At 39.7% G+C, this 19143-nt stretch overlaps 1 protein-coding gene across 2 annotated transcripts in view; it reads right to left on the reverse strand.

The window, feature by feature from the left end:
• Positions 1-19143, reverse strand: part of PACRG (parkin coregulated) — a 547563-nt gene that overhangs the window by 247455 nt on the left and 280965 nt on the right. For both annotated transcript variants that reach the window (XM_025294972.2, XM_025294973.3), the window contains exon 3: positions 10131-10302. In XM_025294972.2, coding sequence (XP_025150757.1) covers positions 10131-10302 — 172 coding nt within the window. The remainder of the gene's footprint in view (positions 1-10130; positions 10303-19143) is intronic.

Raw genomic sequence — 19143 nt, forward strand, 5'->3', positions numbered from 1 at the left:
AAAAATTAAAGATTCCCTCTATCATATTAAGAGAATTCCCTTCTGTTCTTCAGTTCAGTTCAGTTGCTCAGTCGTGTCTGACTCTTTGCGACCCCATGAATCACAGCACGCCAGGCCTTCCTGTCCATCACCAACTCCCGGAGTTCACCCAGACTCACGTCCATCAAGTCAGTGATGCCATCCAGCCATTTTGTCCTCTGTAGTCCCCTTCTCCTCCTGCCCCCAATCCCTCCCAGCATCAGAGTCTTTTCCAATGAGTCAACTCTTCGCATGAGGTGGCCAAAGTATTGGAGTTTCAGCCTCAGCATCAGTCCTTCCAATGAACACCCAGGACTGGTCTCCTTTAGGATGGACTGGTTGGATCGCCTTCTATTCTTAGTTTGTTTTAAAAATAGAAATGGGTGTTGAATTTTATCAAGTGCTTTTTACCATCATTTGAGATGCTTGATTTTTACCCTTTAATACACAAATATAAATGCCATTAACTGATTCTACCAATGTTAACCCAATCTTATCTTCCTGAAATAAAACCAAGTTTGCCATGAGATAATAATCATTTTTGTATATCAATCAATTCAGTTTGCTAGTAATTTTGTTGAGAAAATTTTCATTAATATTTATGAATGAGATTGTCATAGAAGATTCCTTCTTGTAATTTCTTGTAATGTCTTTGTTGGTAGAAAGTTATGTTGCATCATAAAAGGATATAGAATCTAAATTCTCTATTTTCATCATCTGGGAAAATTTGAGGAAGATTTAAACTATTTTTTCATTAAGTCTTTGGCACAACTAACCAAGCCTTTTATTATCTTTGTATGAGGAATTTTAATTACAAATTTAATTTCTTCACTTGATATACTACCCTATGTACTTAAACTTATTTTTTATTTTTCTAGTGTCAGTTTTGGTAAGTTACATATTCCAAAAACTTAACCATTTAATTGAAATTTCAAAGTTTTAGGGATAAAGTTGTTTATAATCTACTATCAAGAGATCCTATCAATGTCTGTAGGGCCTAAATAACATTCCCTTTTTCATTTCTGACATTGGCTATTTTTGCCTTTTTTTTTTCACTTTTTTATTTATTAACTTTTACAAGTGTTTATCAATTATATAAATCATGTCAAGAAACCAATCAATTTTTAGTTTTAATGCTCTCACTTACATGACTGTATCCTATTTTTATTTTACTGTGCTTTTATACTAATAATTTATTCTTCCTTTGACTTTCTTTTACTGTTCTCCTTGTCATTTATTGAGAGGGATACTTAATTTGTTATTTTCCTTGTTTTTCTTTTTTTATAACATGTTTAAAGCTACATATTTCTTTCTAATCCTATTTTACTATCTCATGTGTGTTAACTATTTTAATATTTTTTGTAATATTTAATGTAATATTTTTGTATGTTTTTAATATGTAATTTATGTGATATTTTCATCATTATGCAGTTAGAATACTTAATAATTTCATTAGAATTTCTTATCTGACTCATGGGCTATGTAAAAGTACATGTCAATTTCAAAATATATGGGAATGTTTTAGTCATTGCTTTAAAAAAAAGGATCTCTACCATAAATTGCATTTTGGTTATATAACATCCTTCGTATGCTTTCCATGCTTTGATATTTCTTGAGATTTGTTTTATAGCATAGGATATGGCTAATTGTTATAACTATTCTCTACGTGTCCAAAAAATGTCACTTGTAGTGGATACGGCACTGAGCTTTGTAAAGAAGAGAAGATGCTCAGGAGATCCAGATGGGATTCAACTCCTCAGGTCTACCATTTTGCAACTGTATGACATGGACATTTTTCTTCAATTTCACATGCCTCAGTTTTGTCACCTGTGAAGTGAGGATTATAGTAGCTAGACTGAATAATACGGTTTGAATCCTATCCGGATAAACCAAGTGCATTGAAGATGTGGTGTATACATACATGATCGAATAGTATTCAGCCGTAACACAAATACAATTCTGACATCTGCCGAAACATGAATGGACCTAGAGGATATTATGCTTAGAGAAACAAGTCAGAGAAAGACATGTACTGTATGTTATTAGTTATCCATGGAACCTAAAAATAAAACAGAAGAGCGAACATAACAAAGTGGAAACAAACTCACAGATGAAGAGAACAAACCAGTGGTTAATAATGGGGAGAAGGGAGGCAGAGGGGTAAGACAGGTATATTGTATTCAGAGAGACAGAGTACATGTATAAACTAAATAAGCTACAAGGATATGCTGTACAGCATAGGGAATAAAGCTAATATTTTGTAACAACTTGAAGTGGAGTATAACCTGTAAAAATATTGAATCACTATACTGTATACCTGAAACCAAGATAAAATTGGGAATCAGCTATAATTCAATACAAAATTTAAAACGTATAAACCTAAAGTTAAATAGGGCTTCCCTGGTGGCTCAGCTGGTAAAGAATCTGCCTGCAATGCAGAAAACCCTGGTTCGATTCCTGGGTCAGGAAGATACGCTGGAGAAGGGACAGGCTACCAACTCCAGTATTCTGGGCTTCCCTGGTGACTCAACTGGTAAAGAATCCAGCCTGCAATGCAGCAGACCTGGGTTCAATCCCTGGGTTTGGAAGATCCACTGGGTTGGGAAGTTAAATAGAAATAAGGTGAGACTTTAAAAAACAATATAAAACATAAAATACAGAAACCACTGGCTGACAATAAATTAGAGAGAAAATATAAATGAATACTATTATCCCCATTTTATAGATGAGGCAACAGTGTTACATGGAGGAAAGCAACTCACCTCAGGTCATGTGGCAACATGTGGAAGGTTTATAAGCTGGGCAGTCTGATTACATAGAAGCTACTCACAACTAGTACACCATCTTGTTGACCTATATCCAGGAGTGGGAAAGTCATAAAAGCTAGTAAAAAGGAAGATAATTGGTAACTGAATGAGGGGGAAAAGGATATAATGAGTTAGGAAGGAAAAAAAAAATACACAGACACCCAAATCCTACAAATATGTAGTAAATATTCATGGAGAAATAAAAGAGTGGGCATAATGTACTGATAAAAGAAGGGAACAAAATACTATTTAAAAAGAACAATGAGAATAAGGTAAAATTGGATAATTAACACATTATTCAATCATAGTTCTGGGAGATACAGTCAAGGAAATTCCCCAGGAAGTAGAACTAAGACAGAGTTGGAAAATATGAGCAAAAGGCTAACAAAATGAGAGAATCAGCCCACAGGGTGCAATGTATTGTAGCAAGAATTACAGCAGAGAAGTAAGAGAGAGTAGAGGGAGAGCGTCATTAAAGGAATAATACATGAAAAGCTTCTAGGGCTGGAAGACATATGTCTCTAAACCGAAATTTCCCAGGACAATGAATGAAAACACAGCCACATCAAAGCCTATCAACGTGAAGTTTCGCATTACCAGAGATGAAGAGGACAGCCAGGAAGCTCTCGGAGACTGTGGGGAATGAGCCACAGGCAAGTGGCTGGAAACAGGCGGCAATCAAGACTTTCAAAGCAGTGTGAGGACCCGGGAGGCAGCAGAGACATGGCCTCAAAATTCTGGATGAAAATGATTTTCAATGTGGCCAAACTAATAAGTGTGATGGTAGACTTTTCCAATAAGCAAGGGCTGAAAATATACACCTTTCACGTACTCACAAGAAACTTCTGGAAGATGTGCACTTTAAAACACGAAGAGGAAAATAGGGCAAACAGCTAAGGAACAAAGAGGTCAAACAGGAAAGAGGAATAAGGAGAAGAGGCAGAAAGTGGGAGGGCGCGAGGGGTAACTCCAGGGACAGAAAGGGAATCGATGAGTTGTCTGATGCTCTGAAAACGGGGAAAAGAACATTCATTTTCTAGATCCTGAAGTATTTGGAAAAAAAAACAAATAGGAAGTATATGGGCTTCTCAGGTGGCACAGAGGTAAAGAATACACAGTCCAGTGCAGGAGAAGCAAGTGACTAGGGTTTGATCCCTGGGTATACGCAAAACAAGCAAACAAAATGAGAGGCAATGATCAATGCTAAGGAAAATAAGTTGCCGAAAGAAAAAATGGAATCATAGTAATTGTGCAATTTGCAGTGGACGGTTGTTTGCGGTTCAGTCACTCAGTCGTGTCCAACTCTTTGTGACCCGATGACCGCAGCACACCAGGCTCCCCTGTCCTCCACTGTCTCCCAGAGTTTGCTCCAATTCATCTCCGTTGAGTCAGTCATGCTATCTAACCATTTCATCCTCTGCCACCTCCTTCTCCTCCTGCCTTCAATCTTTCCCAGCATCAGTATCTTTTCCAGTGAGTCGGCTCTTTGCATCAGGTGGCCAAAATTTTGAAGCTTCAGCTTCAGCCTCAGTCCTTCCAACAAATATTCAGGGTTGATTTCCTTTGGGATTGACTCGTTTGACCTCCTTGCAGTCCCAAAGCGCTCTCAAGAGTCTTCTCCAGAACCATAGTTCAAAAGCAACTATGCTATCACAAGACTGAAACAATTGATTACTGATTTATACAAAACTTGTATAAAATGATATTGAAAGGCTAGAGGAAGAAAGAAGGCAAGTTTGGGTAAGAGGCAAAGTCTTACCATTATTTCTTGTGTGATAGCCCCCACAAGAACCATATTGTTGGAACAATCAGACAGTGGGAACTCTCTCTCCAAGAAGTTTTCAAACCAAAGCTCTTTTCTTGTGATAAGTGATTAATTCTCCTGTGTATTTGTGATCATCACGGATTATTTGATTTTCCTTGTCATCTTATTTTATTTATTTATTTATTTATTTGCATGCTCCTTTGGCTTTTTTTAAACAGTTGTTACCTTATTGACAAGTGTTTCTTTTTTTTTCCTTAGTACTTCATCTGATGGGCTTCCCTGTTGGCTCAGATGGTAAAGAATCTGCCTGCAATGCGGGAGACCTGGGTTCAATCCTTGGGCTGGGAATATCGCCTGGAGGAGAGCATGGCAACCCACTGCAGTATTCTTGCCTGGAGAATCCCATGGACGGAGGAGCCTGGCAGGCTACCGTCCATGGGGTCGCAAAGAGTCGGACATGATTGAGCGACTAAGCACAGCACAGCACAGTACTTCATCTGATATACCACCTATTGATAGATACTTTTAGGGTCTAAAAATCAAATTTTATGTTTATTTAATTAGTCACATCATAAATGAAGCAGTTTTCCAGATTTATTACATATAAGAAAGTGATCATGCATCTGTCTTCTACCAGCTCATTTCCTGACTTGCTCTCAAGCCCAGAGTCTTGCAGCAGGGTCTGAGGAGTTCCAGCATAACCTTGACCCCACAGCCTTGCCTTGATCCCACAGCAGCAGCCTCAACTGGGCGCTTGTTAGAAATGTAGCATCTCAGGTCTGCTTCACATCTACTGATTATGGAACCTTCATTATCCTGGGGTCTGAAAACAATTCATATAAGCAGTAAAGCCAGGAAGTGGTGCTTTAGAAGATAGGCAGTCCCCTTGGTTTGGTAGAGATTGTACATAGATTTTAGGGCCCAAGGTCAGGCCATGGAGGAAGGACTCTTACTGTCTCTCAATCAAGAGGTTTGCTGTTTTTCTGGAAGCACGAAATATCAGTCTAGCAGCTGATTGTTCTTCCAGAACACGATGTCATTACACAGCCCAGAGGGTCATGACAACAGCATCTTTATTGTGAATATTTTTATCAATGTAAATTCATCCTCTTTACACAGATGAAACTTTTCATTAAATTCTACTTTTCTAAAAAAAAATTAAAATAACTACTCCTGCCTTCTTTTTCCCCAACATAGCTTTTAATTTAAGTATTTAAGTGTTATTTGCTTTCATATGTAAAGAGAGCTTATATTCAGATTTTGTTTTTCACAAACCAATTTGAAATTTAATTTTCATGGCTGATGTATTTGCTTTCACATTTTAACCTTATTTTGTGCTTTTGGCTCTTAGCACTTCCTTGCCACCTACTCAATTTCCTTCTTTTAAAATAGAGGCTCTTTAAATACTTTTATCTTCTCCATGGACTTGGAAGGTTTATACCCAGATTCTCTGGATTTTGTTGTTGTTGTTGCCACTTTAGATACAAAATAATTATTTGACATTTCATGCAGTTTTGAGACTCTTTTCCATCAACTATTTAAACCTAACTCTACATTTAGTGACTCTTAATGCAACTTGCTTTCCAAACTGTGACATCCTCATTTCTGGATTCTTAACTTGGCTTTACTCTCAGAGTTACAGCACATCCATGGTTACCTTCTGTATGAAGGACAGGTGGGCATTACACTCACGGAGTCCGTCGGTCTTCTCCTTCTCCTCCTTCTTTTTTTAAAACCAGTTTTCATTCAGTTTATTACATCATGCCTTTTTACTCAGATGAGTAAATGCACATAAGTTATTTCTCCTCCAATTCTCATTGCTGTCTGGAATGTACTCTTACAAAAATCGCTTAGCTGGTGCCATTGTTATTCCTTTGTGTGTACCATTTTCCCCCCTCTCCGGATGTTTTTCTTTGTAATGAACCTTTTCTACCTGCAAAACACGGGCCACTTTTTATCTCTGAAAGCGTCTTTCCATCCCCCATCACTATCATCTCTTTTCCTGTTGTTTTGGTGACCCCCTGGGGACCTCATGTAACTCTGAGCTCCTGCTGGGGTCCGCTGTTCTCCACTTTATACTCTTTCCTCACGTTGCTTGTCATCCTTGTCTTTGCTAAGGGTGGTTCTTAAGGCGGTGGTCTGCGTGTACCGTTGCATATTGTGCGCAGGTGATGATTTTCTGTGCCCCTGTGGGGAACGCTGTAACGTTTCTAGTTTTCCTTTTCTCACTCAGCATTGGCTTATGTTCATGTGAGTCTGGCCTCCTCTTGTGAATTTCTCCCTTATCTTCCTGAATCCTGAGAATGTCAAACATATTTGTATGAGTTTCTTCTGGATCCTAGACAAAATGCTGTTGAGGTATTGTTTTTTTTCCTGTGATAATTCATGTTTTCTTCCCTGTGTGTAGCAACTTGTTTTGAATGGCCCCCGTGTGGCTGGGTTATTGTTACTGTTCTTGCTTTGGTTGAAGAGAGAGAGTTCTCAACCCCGAGTCTGCAGGTTGGTCTTGGAGCTTCCTGGTCCCCCGGCTGCTAGGGGAATCCCCTTCCGCATTCGCAAGGCAAAGTTTCCAGTGACTTCTTCCTGGGATTGTTCTGCTGGATTCGGATGGATTTATGTTCTCTTCGCTGGATGGAGTGTACGGAAGTCTACAGTGCACAGTCTCAGTTGCTCAGAGAGTCCCTCCCACTTCATCCTTGCCTACGACGTTTTGATGTTGCTTTCAAAGCAATCAATGCTCCATTGCCAACACCGAATAGTCTATACTGGGGATTTTTTGTACTTTTTGACCCAGAATAACTCAAGAAGGTAGAAAAGAGACAATGGGAGGGGGAAGGGGAACACCCATAGTGATGCCATAAAGCATCATAAAGGGAGCAAGGTATTAAAGGAATGTCCACTGTTCCCGTTATTACTTGACCCACTTGGGGTCTTGAGCCAAGGAGAAAAGAAGACAGTGAAATGTCTTCTTATCCCTTTCTATATTAGAAATCGTAGAGACACTGAATGTGTCCATTTCTCTTTACAGTGTTATCAACCTTTTATTTAGTTGAAATAAACCCCAGATTCTAGAAATACATAGGCAGGTAATCCCATTTACAGCTTCACAGGGAGTTTATATATTTTGCTTTGCCTTCAGAAATATTCGTTATCTCTGAATTAGAATTCAAGAAAAGCTGTTAAAGAACTTCTAGCTGATGGTGGTGGTAAGGTTAACTTTTGCCCCTGGAATGAGTCAAAATCTTCCTAGTTGTGTGGTCTGAAAATAAGGTACATACGGCCGTGATAAGTTACGCCAGTTAGGTGCATCAGCCTGCCTCTGGTTCAACGAGCTTCCTTCCAGAGTTCAACCTGAAACATGTAGCTTACGTACGTAATGCTTTTCACACTGTGCTGGAACTGTGCGTGACCTTGCATAGTTAGTCACTGTTCTTTGCTGAGAGAAGTTTGCCTTTCAGTGAAGCAGACAAATTGAGAAGAAGCAAGCTGAGTGAGATTTCAGGGTCAGTGTATAATAGCAGAAGCCCAGGATGGCAAACAAGGATATCTCCTGAGACAGACTTTCATTGCTTCTGGAACCTTGAATGATCAAATCCATGCATATTAGTAGTTACGTGCTGTTGTTGTTTGGTGGCTAACTTGTGTCTAACTGCTTGCAGCCCAATGGACTGTGAGCCCGCTGGGCACCTCTGTCCATTGGATTCTCCAGGCAAGAATACTGGAACAAGTTGCCATTTCCACCTTGAGGGGTCTTCCCGACCCAGAGATGGAACCTGAGTCTCGCGTGTGTTGGCAGGTGGATTCTCTACTGCTGAAAGTGACTATTCCCTGACAGGTCACGTTTACTGCGTTCTTCACGTTTTCACTCATCAGTAAATGACCTCTAGGGTGTGGCCATGTACTTAGAACACACTGCTTCTCTCTTAACTCACTGAAGTATTTTCAAAACACTTAGATCAAATAAGATTGAAAATCCTTTCACCTTGGCCTACAATACGCTATTTTGGGATGTTTTATTTGTAAATGGTATAATCAAAGTATTACTTAGAAACTCTCTTTCTGCCCTTCAGCGTTTTCATCAGGGCTACGAGGAGGAGACTGCTGAGGAGGCAGAGATCCCAATGTGAACAGTTTATTGTCAAGAAAAGAACAGATTTTGGAAATTGTGGCCGTTCTGATGGGTGCAGGAGAAAAGGATAATGTACTTTCAAGATAGTTCCTGGGTAGAATGTTCTGGGCCTTTTGTGTTTATCAATAAAACTGGTACATCATTTTTAGAAGATGTAGCATTTCAACTAGGATTTAACATATTTAAAAATCATGACTTGTTGGAAAGAATAAATCACTTCTGGAAAAGGTTTCAATATAACTCAGGATTATATATCCTTCCAAAAGGCCTTTAAAGATCAGCCCCTTCACTCAGCTGATGCATGGGTGGAAACGAAAATTGGTTTTTAATAAAGTTGGCTTAGACAGTAAAGAATCTGCCTGCGATGTGGGAGACTGGATTCAATCCCTGGACTGGGAAGATCCCCTGGAGAAGGGAATGGCAACCCACTCCAGTATTCTTGCCTGAAGAATCCTATGGACAGAGGATCCTGGCGGGTTACAGTCCATGGGGCTGCAAACAGTCAGATGCAACAGAGTGACTAACACTTTCTTTTGAAGAGTGGTTTTTCCGTCCACACTGCTTCCACGGCAGGCTGCACGGCCCTCTTGTTTGGCTTCACTTTCTATGTCTTGGTGGAAATTGGGAGTGGTCAGTCACGGATCTCTTAGAGGAAGACACGAGAGCAAGTTTTTAAGCTGACTTGATTTAAGCAGTGATGGAAGCACTGCCCCAAAATAGGGAATTCTAATGCCACTTTAGTGAAATCAATAAAACAGTGGCCATGGATCAGATTAAGTAATCCAGACTGTGGGAAATAAACGACCCCGTCCTGAACTATCTTGTTCTTGTTTCTGTCAAACCACACGGCAAGACTTACCCCTGAGACGGTGAGGGGGTGGGGGGTGTCCTGTATCCAGGAGACCAGGCAGGCGTCCTGCCCATCAACCTGGGCAGTGGTCCATCCTGGAGCCGCGAGTGAGTGGAACTAGGGGTGGGGAAGCACGGACTTGCTCATTCCGTGTGCCATGGGGCGGCCAGGCCCAGATCCAGTGGGTGAAATGCCTGGGGCGGCCCTGGCTAGGCAGGGGCGGGCTTTCCTCTGCCCCTGAGCTGCTCAGGGGCACCGACCCCCGCTTTCACTCAGCAGCATGCCAAAAGCTGGAGCATCCGCAGTGGGGCAGGTTGGCAGCCGAGGGGCAGGCAGAGTCTGGGGGCCTGCGGGGGCCGGGCCTGGCCACTGGGACTTGAGGAGCCCTGATGGGACACGTTAGGAGATCTGGAGTTTCTGGCCCCGAAAGTCACTTTATAAAAATTCCTGCAAAACCTGGGGATAAACCTCAGTCTGTTGGGTTTTATTGCTTAATTAGCGAGTTGTCAGTAAGTGGCAGCATATAAACTGAGTGATGCTTTTTTTCACCTGTTCACTTACTTTTTATCGGGATAATGAGCTGTGGAATGACAGGAAGAATCTTGTTCCCCCCGTGTTCCAGCATGTCGTGGATTCCTTGCCGAGCGAAAAACTCATAGGGAAATGTCATTTCACAGAGCCCATCAAAAAACAGAGGCAGATAATGATGGTAATCCAGCTTCTCAATTTCTACCTGAAAGGAAAGAGAGAGAGAAAAAAAAAATGTCATGTGAAAACAAAAGTGAGGCAAAGCGTGGCTGGGCCAGCTGAGAAGCTGTCACCAACTTAGGAGAAGTAAGGTCTTCAGAACTTCAGGAAGGTTTTCTTAACCAGCTCATCTAATGACCGGAAGTATGCTGCCCTGTCTGTAATCTAGAAATGAGGTTAAAATCATCATATACACAATGGAGTATTACTCAGCCATTAAAAAGAATACATTTGAATCAGTTCTAATGAGGTGGATGAAACTGGAGCCTATTATACAGAGTGAAGTAAGCCAGAAAGAAAAACACCAATACAGTATACTAATGCATATATATGGAATTTAGAAAGATGGTAACAATAACCCTGCGTACGAGACAGCAAAAGAGACACTGATGTATAGAACAGTCTTACGGACTCTGTGGGAGAGGGAGAGGGTGGGAAGATTTGGGAGAATGGCATTGAAACATGTAAAATATCATGTATGAAACGAGCTGCCAGTCCAGGTTCGATGCATGATACTGGATGCTTGGGGCTGGTGCACTGGGACAACCCAGAGGGATGGAATGGGGAGGGAGCCGGGAGGAGGGTTCAGGATGGGGAACACATGTATACCTGTGGCGGATTCATTTTGATATTTGGCAAAACTAATACAATTATGTAAAGTTTAAAAATAAAATAAAATTAAAAAAAAAAAAATAAAATCATCGCTATTTAAATCTTACCAGATTAAAATCATCATCTACATTGGGAGCATTTTAGTATTTTGCAGGGGAGGGGGGGGGGTCCTAGGTTAATTTTTTTTTACCATTTGGCACAAAGGCAATATTGAAAAGGGGTTCAAGAAGTCCATGGTATGTATACTGAAAAGATTTAAAATGGGGGAAAAAAACAGCTGAGAAGAAAGAGATTAGCATCTGAATTTCTAAAAACAAGAATCTAATTGTACATTAATATATCTTATGAGATATGTCTTTTCAGGACCTGGAAAATATGAAAGTGAGGGGTAAAATATGATCCCATGAACGTCTCCTGGAGCTGGATGTCAAGAAGAATGTTGGGGCCTTCGAGAAAAAATGGGAAAGACAGACATGGGGCTGAACTTAAATAGACCACTGACACATGGAAATTAAAATATTCCAAATCTCCCCTCTGTTTCTTCTGGGGGCAGAGATATATCTCTTTTCCACCTCTATATACTTCACTCTCAATAATGTCTACATGACCTCCTGTCCAGACCTTTGCAGTTGTATCAAGCACCAAAAGGAACGGGAACAAAAGTTCCAGAAGAGAGAAAAGAGATGGTGCGATGGGGAGCCGTTCACGCGTAAATTTGATCTACTGCATGGCGTATCCATGACCTGACTTAGTACCGCAGGTGACAGACGGGGTGGTGAGATCACGGATGGACAGAAGCCAGTAGGCTAGGATTGTGGGTATAACACACCTACAGGCAAAGGATGCAGTGTTCCCACGAAGAGGTGCAAATTTCCCCAGTTTCCAAGTCCTTATGAAAGCACCCAGCTTCCAATTAAGTAAGATGTAAATTTTATTTGGTATTGCTTGGAAGATTGTAAAATTTGCTTTATTCATAGTAAAAGTTTATGAAGTTTGTATTTAATACTAAACTTCTCAAGGATTTTTGTGTATTTGAAAATATTTTAGAGTGCTGTTTTTCACAATTAAAAAAAATCAATGCATCATTCAGCTCCAAAAAGTACAGTGTTGTGTCTACAGTTTTACCTTGTAACCTAATTTTATAATGTGTCACCTGTACTATATTTTTTTAATTTTTTGCTAAGTCTTTTTAAACCCATTGTTGCTTTTTACATATCTCTTATAAAGGAGCAAATCATTACATTTTGTACTTTAGTATGAGCTAAGACTTTGTATTTTAATATGTCTGGTTAATGTCTGTCATCTTAATTTTTGATCTCTGAATGTTACTTTTCACTTACTTTTTCCTTTCAATTTTGTAGTTTCATTATATGGACTCTTTTATTTACATTTTGGTGTGTGATGTCTTTAAACATAAAATAGCCTGTATAAATATTTCATTGCATCTATGTTACAGCTTTCTCTAACATTTAAAAAATGTATTTATCTTATAGAAGTGAGTTAAAAATACCCTACTAAGATAACTGACATGCCCATTTTTCCTTGGAATTTTGTTGATTTTTTTTTTTTTTTTTGGTATGATTTGGAGCAACGACTCCAACATCAACAATAGCACCAATAAAAATGTCATTTTATGGTACCAGACACTACTGTGAATACTTATGTGTATTAGTTCACTTAATCCTCATAACATGCTCTGTCGCTCAGTCACGTGTGACTCTTTGCGATCCCCTGGACTGTAGCCCTCCAGGCTCCTCTGTCCATGGGATTCTCAAGGCAAGAATACTGGAGTGAGTAGCCATTTCCTCCTCCAGGGGATCTGCCTGACCCAGGGACCGAACTTGTCTCCCATGTCTCCTGCACTAAGGGTCAATTTTTTACCACTGAGCTGGCTGGGAGGACCAACAGCTCTACAAGGTAGGTAGGATTGGCATCTCAATTTTCAATACGAGGAAATTGAGGCACAGAGAGGCTTAATAACTTGCCTAAGGTTTGCAGCTAGTTAGCGATAGAACTGGGATCCAAACCCGAGCAGGCTGGCTGCAGGACATGATACTACTTCTTGGGCTTTTTGTATCAAAGTTCAGCATTATTATAATCTCCCTTTATCCTCTTGTCTCTGTCTTCTTTATCATTATTAATGCAGTTTGTCTTAGTCTAATTGAATAATAATTTTGCTATCGCTAGTTTATCTACTATACCTTTTTCTATCCTTTGACTTTCTTCCTCCTGTGATATTATCCTTATATAACATGTAGCATTATATATAAATATACATTATATATATATATGGGGGTTGATGATAAGCTTTTATTTTTATTCTATTTAGATTTTTTATTGGAGCCCAGTTGCTTCAGCACGCTGTGTTAGTTTCTACTGTGCAGCAAAGTGAATCTGCCATACGTATACATGTATCCCCTCTTTTTTGGATTTCCTTCCCATTTAAGTCACCATCGAGCTGCAGCAGAGCAATGAGAAGAATTCCCTGTATTTTAAGAGTATCTTTTCTAAGTACCTCATAGCTGCATTTGTTTTTTTCTCTCCTGTTTTACATTGCATATTCAAATGACAAATTTCAAGGATGCACATGATTTCGAAAGTTTTAAAAAAGAAAGAAAAGCAAAGGGAGAAGGGATAGGGAAGGAAAAGAAAAGAGAGCATCTGAAAGACAGCAACCCTGAGTGAAAGACTGAGAGAGATTGAGGAAGAAAAAAGATGATCTCCACGTCTTTAACTCCTCCTAGCACGGATGGTACAGAGTCCGCCTGCAATGTGGGAGACCCGGGTTTGATCCCTGAGTCGGGAACATCCCTTGGAGAAGGCAATGGCACCCCACTCTAGTATTCTTGCCTGAAAAATCCCATGGACAGAGGAACCTGGTGGGCTACAGTCCCTGGGGTCGCAAAGAGTCGGACACGACTGAGCGACTTCACTTTAAGCACATTGATCCCAGCAGTTCCTTCATATCAGAAATTCTCCTCTTGGAAGTTCTTCTTCTGGCCTGTTTATCAATTATTTGGCATGTCTATTTCACTAAGATCTATTGTCTTAATAATGCAATAACAACTTGCCATCCTGTTTTGAGGATGGAAACTTCTTAAAACTCTAGACATGTTGCTACTTGCCACAGGGTGATTTTTTACACATAACTTTCTTTCCTGTTTACATATCTTCTAAGGTTTCTTCTTTATCATTATAACATTGTTTCAGTAGATGAATTTGGCCTAGGCCTTAGGAAACATTCTTACATTCCATTTGCAATCAGGAACTCTGTGTATTTGTTTTGGTTTGAAATGATGTATCTGACTTGGCTCTACTGTATTTTTCTTTTTATCCAAAGAGTTCCTTCTCATTACCACACGACCGTCACACTGTTTTCCACAATAAAGGTGTCTGTGCTTCTTTACTCTCCTTCTCGCTTCAACCCACTTCCCTACGGCTTCGCTGCTCTTACTTTTACCCAGGTCCCCGGTGACCTTCAGTCTGCCCAGTGCTCCGGTCCCTTTGCGGCTCTCATCAGCATGGCACAGTTGATCTCGTGACGATGCCTTCCCCAGGCCTCCTGACAGCGTGCCTTTATCACTGGGGTTCATCCTTGATTTCCTTCCTTCAAATTCTGCATCCAATCCATCAGAAGGTAGATTGATTCTATCTCCAAACAGATGCTTAGTTCACTCACTTCTCCACCGTTTTATTTACTACCCGCTTAGCCTAAGCCACCAACCTTCCTTACCTGGATTACTGCAACAGCCTCTAATTAATCTTCTCCCTGGGCTTTTCCTTCCTGCTTCCTTTCTCTGCACATGTGGGTCTTGACCTGCTGTAGTCCTGACCGAGGCTCCACCAGGGCCTCCCTGACTAGTTGTTCCCGTCCCTCCACACTGCCCTTCTGCAGTGCTGTTCCCTGGACAGATGGTGCCTTTCTTTCCCCTCTCCTTCCTCCTAGAGACGCTCTCTGAATGCACCCTTCCCTTCCTTTCCAGACCTCTCAGTCGCTGCCCACTCCCTTTCATCCAGATTTCAGTTCACCGAGGCCCTCTTACCACTGCCTACTGCTCTGCTTGATTTTTTTGGTGGCTTTTATCATTTATTCATCGCAGTTTCTTAAGTTCCGTTGTGTGCGGAGCTTGTCATTGCCTAGAAGGGTGTTTGGCACATAATAGGTGAATACTCAGTAAGCAAGTGTTTGAATTTTATTTCTGACCTTTTGAATCTGTCCTCTGGGTTAACTCTTGGAGAAGCATACTAAGCTGCAGAACAAAGGCTAGATGATGAATGACTGTATCTGGAGCTGAGGGTGGGAACCACGGCAGAGTGCACGGAGGCGCTGGTGTCGACCGCTGACCCTGTGACGCGAGGAAGCACGTACATTTCTATACCCTTAGGTATCCTACAGATAAAACGCCATGCTTCCTCCATTAAGACTGCAGCGATTATTTATATTTCAGCAACTTTGTGAGTATTTTAATAGACAATCAGCACAGGGTTCTCACTGCTTCTCATTTCACTAGAAATCATTTAGGGTTTAATAACATGCTGTTCTGTTTACCTTTAAAACTTTAGAAGGAAAAGTTTCTGTTTTTCACAGTATCATCAGAAACAAACATATTAATGTGGCTCTATAATTAATATGTTGGAACAACACAAGATCTTCTTTCTAAAATATCTAGATATTGAGAATAATGCAAGATTAAAACAAACTAGACATAAATTAGTAGATCTCTTATTTATCTTTGCCTGTCTATTTGCCACATGACAACTACTATCCTTTAGAGGTCTTTTAAATTGCTGGCTCCTTTTATTCATTTAAACTTACAAAAGATCATTTTTACCATTCATGAAGCAGTAAATCTTTTTCAGTTATATAAATTAGTTTTAAGATAACTTCTTCATAACAGACAAATTATGTTTCTTTACTATTACTGTAAAAATAGTAACTTTCAAACTACTATAAAATTTGGGAATTTTTCCTCAAAGTTTATTCAAGAACTCCAGAATTCAAAGAAAGCTGTTTGAAATGAGACAAAGAACAAGGGCTGTTTTGAACATATCAGATAAAATTTCATGGTAAAATATTGATTGATGACAGCTTGGATATTAAGTCTAGAAATATCAAGTATTTTACTCACAGAATTTCTCTCTTTTAAATTCATGTTTTATAACTTTTTAAAGATCACATAGAGCCTACAAGTTGATCCCTAAATCTTATGGTGACCTTTAGTCAAAAGCGCTACAATTCTAACCTCACCTCTGCTATCAAATATGCTTTTCTTTTTTATCCCCGTAACAAATACGCAAGGAAGTGATGCTGCACTGCAAGATCAGAAAACCAATGAGGTCATGAGTCTCATTAAAAAAAAAACTCAAATCAAAAACTTACTCTTATATTTTCCATACCCTTGCTTCAATTAGCAAATGAAGTATCATTAATAGTATCTGTTATTACGAGTCCTATGGTAATAAGCGAGAATCTTGCTTAGAATCACAAAAATCCGAAAAGGTGTACTTATCTGTTAATGTATTATGACCTCATCTAGCCTTCTTATGAAATTTCTAACATAAAGCTTTACCTTACTATTTTCAATCCTAAAGGCAACTGTTAAACTGCTACAAGAGATCTTACGAATAAGCATTGTTTACAGATGATATTGGAGAAGTAAATGGCAACCCACTCCAGTCTTCTTGCCTGGAGAATCCCACAAACAGAGGAGTTGGCAGTCTACAGTCCATGGGGTCCCAAAGAGTTGGACATGACTGAGTGACTAACACAGATGACAGACATAACATATTTCAAACTCAGATGCACTTCTCTTTTTCAAATGTGTGTGGATGTGCTTGTGACGAAGAACCCCTGGTGGCTCAGATGGTAAAGAATCCGCCTGCAATGCAGAAGCAGGGTTCGATCTCTGGGTTGGGAAGATCTCCTGGAGAAAGCAATGGCAACCACTCCACTATTCCTGCCTGGAGAATCCCACGGACAGAGGAGTTGGCAGTCTACAGTCCATGGGGTCGCAAAGAGTCAGAGACAGCTGAGTGACTAATGCTTTCACTACATTTTCTCAATGATACCAAATATATAGCTAAAATCCTGTCATAGTACATGATTAAAAAAGTAAGACTTTTAATGTGAAAAATGTTCTTTAGTGTCAAAAAGGAAATTTCACACAGGATGGATAATGTGGATCCTTACACTGTTATAAAGTCTAAGAAAACCCAAAATGCATTTAATTTGAAGTTGAAGTTAGGAAATCCTCAGCTGCTAGAGATAAAGACAAAAACCAGAGTCACAGAGACGATAGTGTCCGACCCTAGGTTGTGTCAGACACAGATCACATCATAAGACTGAGAATGAGCTTTTAAAATCTCAAGAGTTAGGAAAAGAGAGCATTTGGCAAGAGAAGGGAGTTAGGCTGAAACTCCTGCACTCGCTGGAACCCTTAAAGTGCTGTCTTACTTGTGAAAAGAGGACCAGAAACTCTTTCCACAAATTTGTGGAAATAAGAAGTTTAATATTTGACAAAGCTCTTGCTGGGAAAAACTTCACTTGAGAAACAGAAACCCAAAGGAATTAAGGAATTAACCAAAGAAGTCAAGGAATTAAGGGGGAAAAAAATGTTTTCAGACCATGGAAAGGGAACTTCTGGGGCTCAGATAAAAGCAAATTATGGAAGTGTTAATATTTGCTTAACAGAAAATATATACTATCATTAACCTTAAAATTCAATAGCAGTTTGAAGAATAGACTGGTTCCAGATTAAAAGAGAATAGGGGTCTGGAGCACAGAACTGAGGGGCCAACACAGAATCAGCACAGGGGTGAGGCAATGGAAAAGGTACAGATAAATCCCAACTCAAGATGCTCCCACATTTGACTCATGGGACTTCAGAGAGGATGGAGTATGGAGAAAGGGGGGTTTGGAGCAATAATGGTGGAGAGTCATTCAAAATCAAATAGAAGTGTGAATTTTCAGATGGAACATGTATATCTAGACACCTTTTTGATAAAAACTATAAAACTCCAAAGTCAAGGAAAAGATTTAAAAGCAACTAGAAACAAAAGGCAGATTATAGATAAAGGACCGAAATTATATTTAAATTACATGTCTAACTAATAAAATAGAGGCCAGGAGGCAGGGTAAAAAAAGGCAGATCATAGATAAAGGACTGAAATTAGACTTAACTTACATGTCTTACTAACAAAATAAAAGCCAAGAGGCAGGGTAAGAACGTTTCAATGTGCTGAAAGGTTTCAGTAATTGTTAATCTTGAATACAGTACTCAGCTAAATCACCATTTAAAAATAAAACCAAATTAAATGTATTTGGCCAAGACACAGACCGAAAGGTTTGTTGTTGTTTGTTTGGATTTGTTGTTGCTGTTATTGTAACCCAAAGGTTATCACTTCAACCAAAGGATAACATTTATTAAAAACTGGAGTGAACTGAGGACAAAGACAAGATGGAAGAGATAACAGTATACATTTTTTCAAAAACATTGATAAGACTAAATAAACATTGACTTTAAAAATGCAAAAATTATTAATTACAGTGATTTAAAGGTGGATCTGTAGACACTAGGAGGGAGAAATAAAGATGATGAGACAAAAGTGACCTGCATCAGAGTAAGGCCTTTGCATTGACAGGGATGAGGATAAAATGATTAACCTTAGACTTAATTCAGCATATTAAAGTGCAAAGATACACATGGAAAGAATAGAAATAAAATTAACTTTCAAAAGCAAGAACATCAGTTCAGTTCAGTTCAGTCACTCAGTCGTGTCCCACTCTTTGCGACCCCATGAATCGCAGCACGCCAGGCCTCCCTGTCCATCACCAACTCCCGGAGTTCACTCAGACTCACGTCCATCGAATCAGTGATGCCATCCAGCCATCTCATCCTCTGTCGTCCCCTTCTCCTCCTGCCCCCAATCCCTCCCAGCATCATGGTCTTTTCCAATGAGTCAACTCTTCACATGAAGTGGCCAAAGTACTCAGAGTTTCAGCTTTAGCATAAAGCTCTATTAACATTACAGAAGGCTGACTGAACATCCCAGCTGCCTCCACGAGAAAACATGAAGAGAAAAAAATATGTAGGATGAATCCAAGTAGATAAATAATCATAGTAAATGTAAACAGATTACATTCTCTAGTTAAAAGATTCTCAAGAGAGGAAAAATATACTTCAGCTACAAATTTGTTTATTAGAGGTATACTCAA

This window comes from Bubalus bubalis, chromosome 10 (assembly GCF_019923935.1).
Source record: "Bubalus bubalis isolate 160015118507 breed Murrah chromosome 10, NDDB_SH_1, whole genome shotgun sequence".
Lineage (NCBI taxonomy): Eukaryota > Metazoa > Chordata > Mammalia > Artiodactyla > Bovidae > Bubalus > Bubalus bubalis.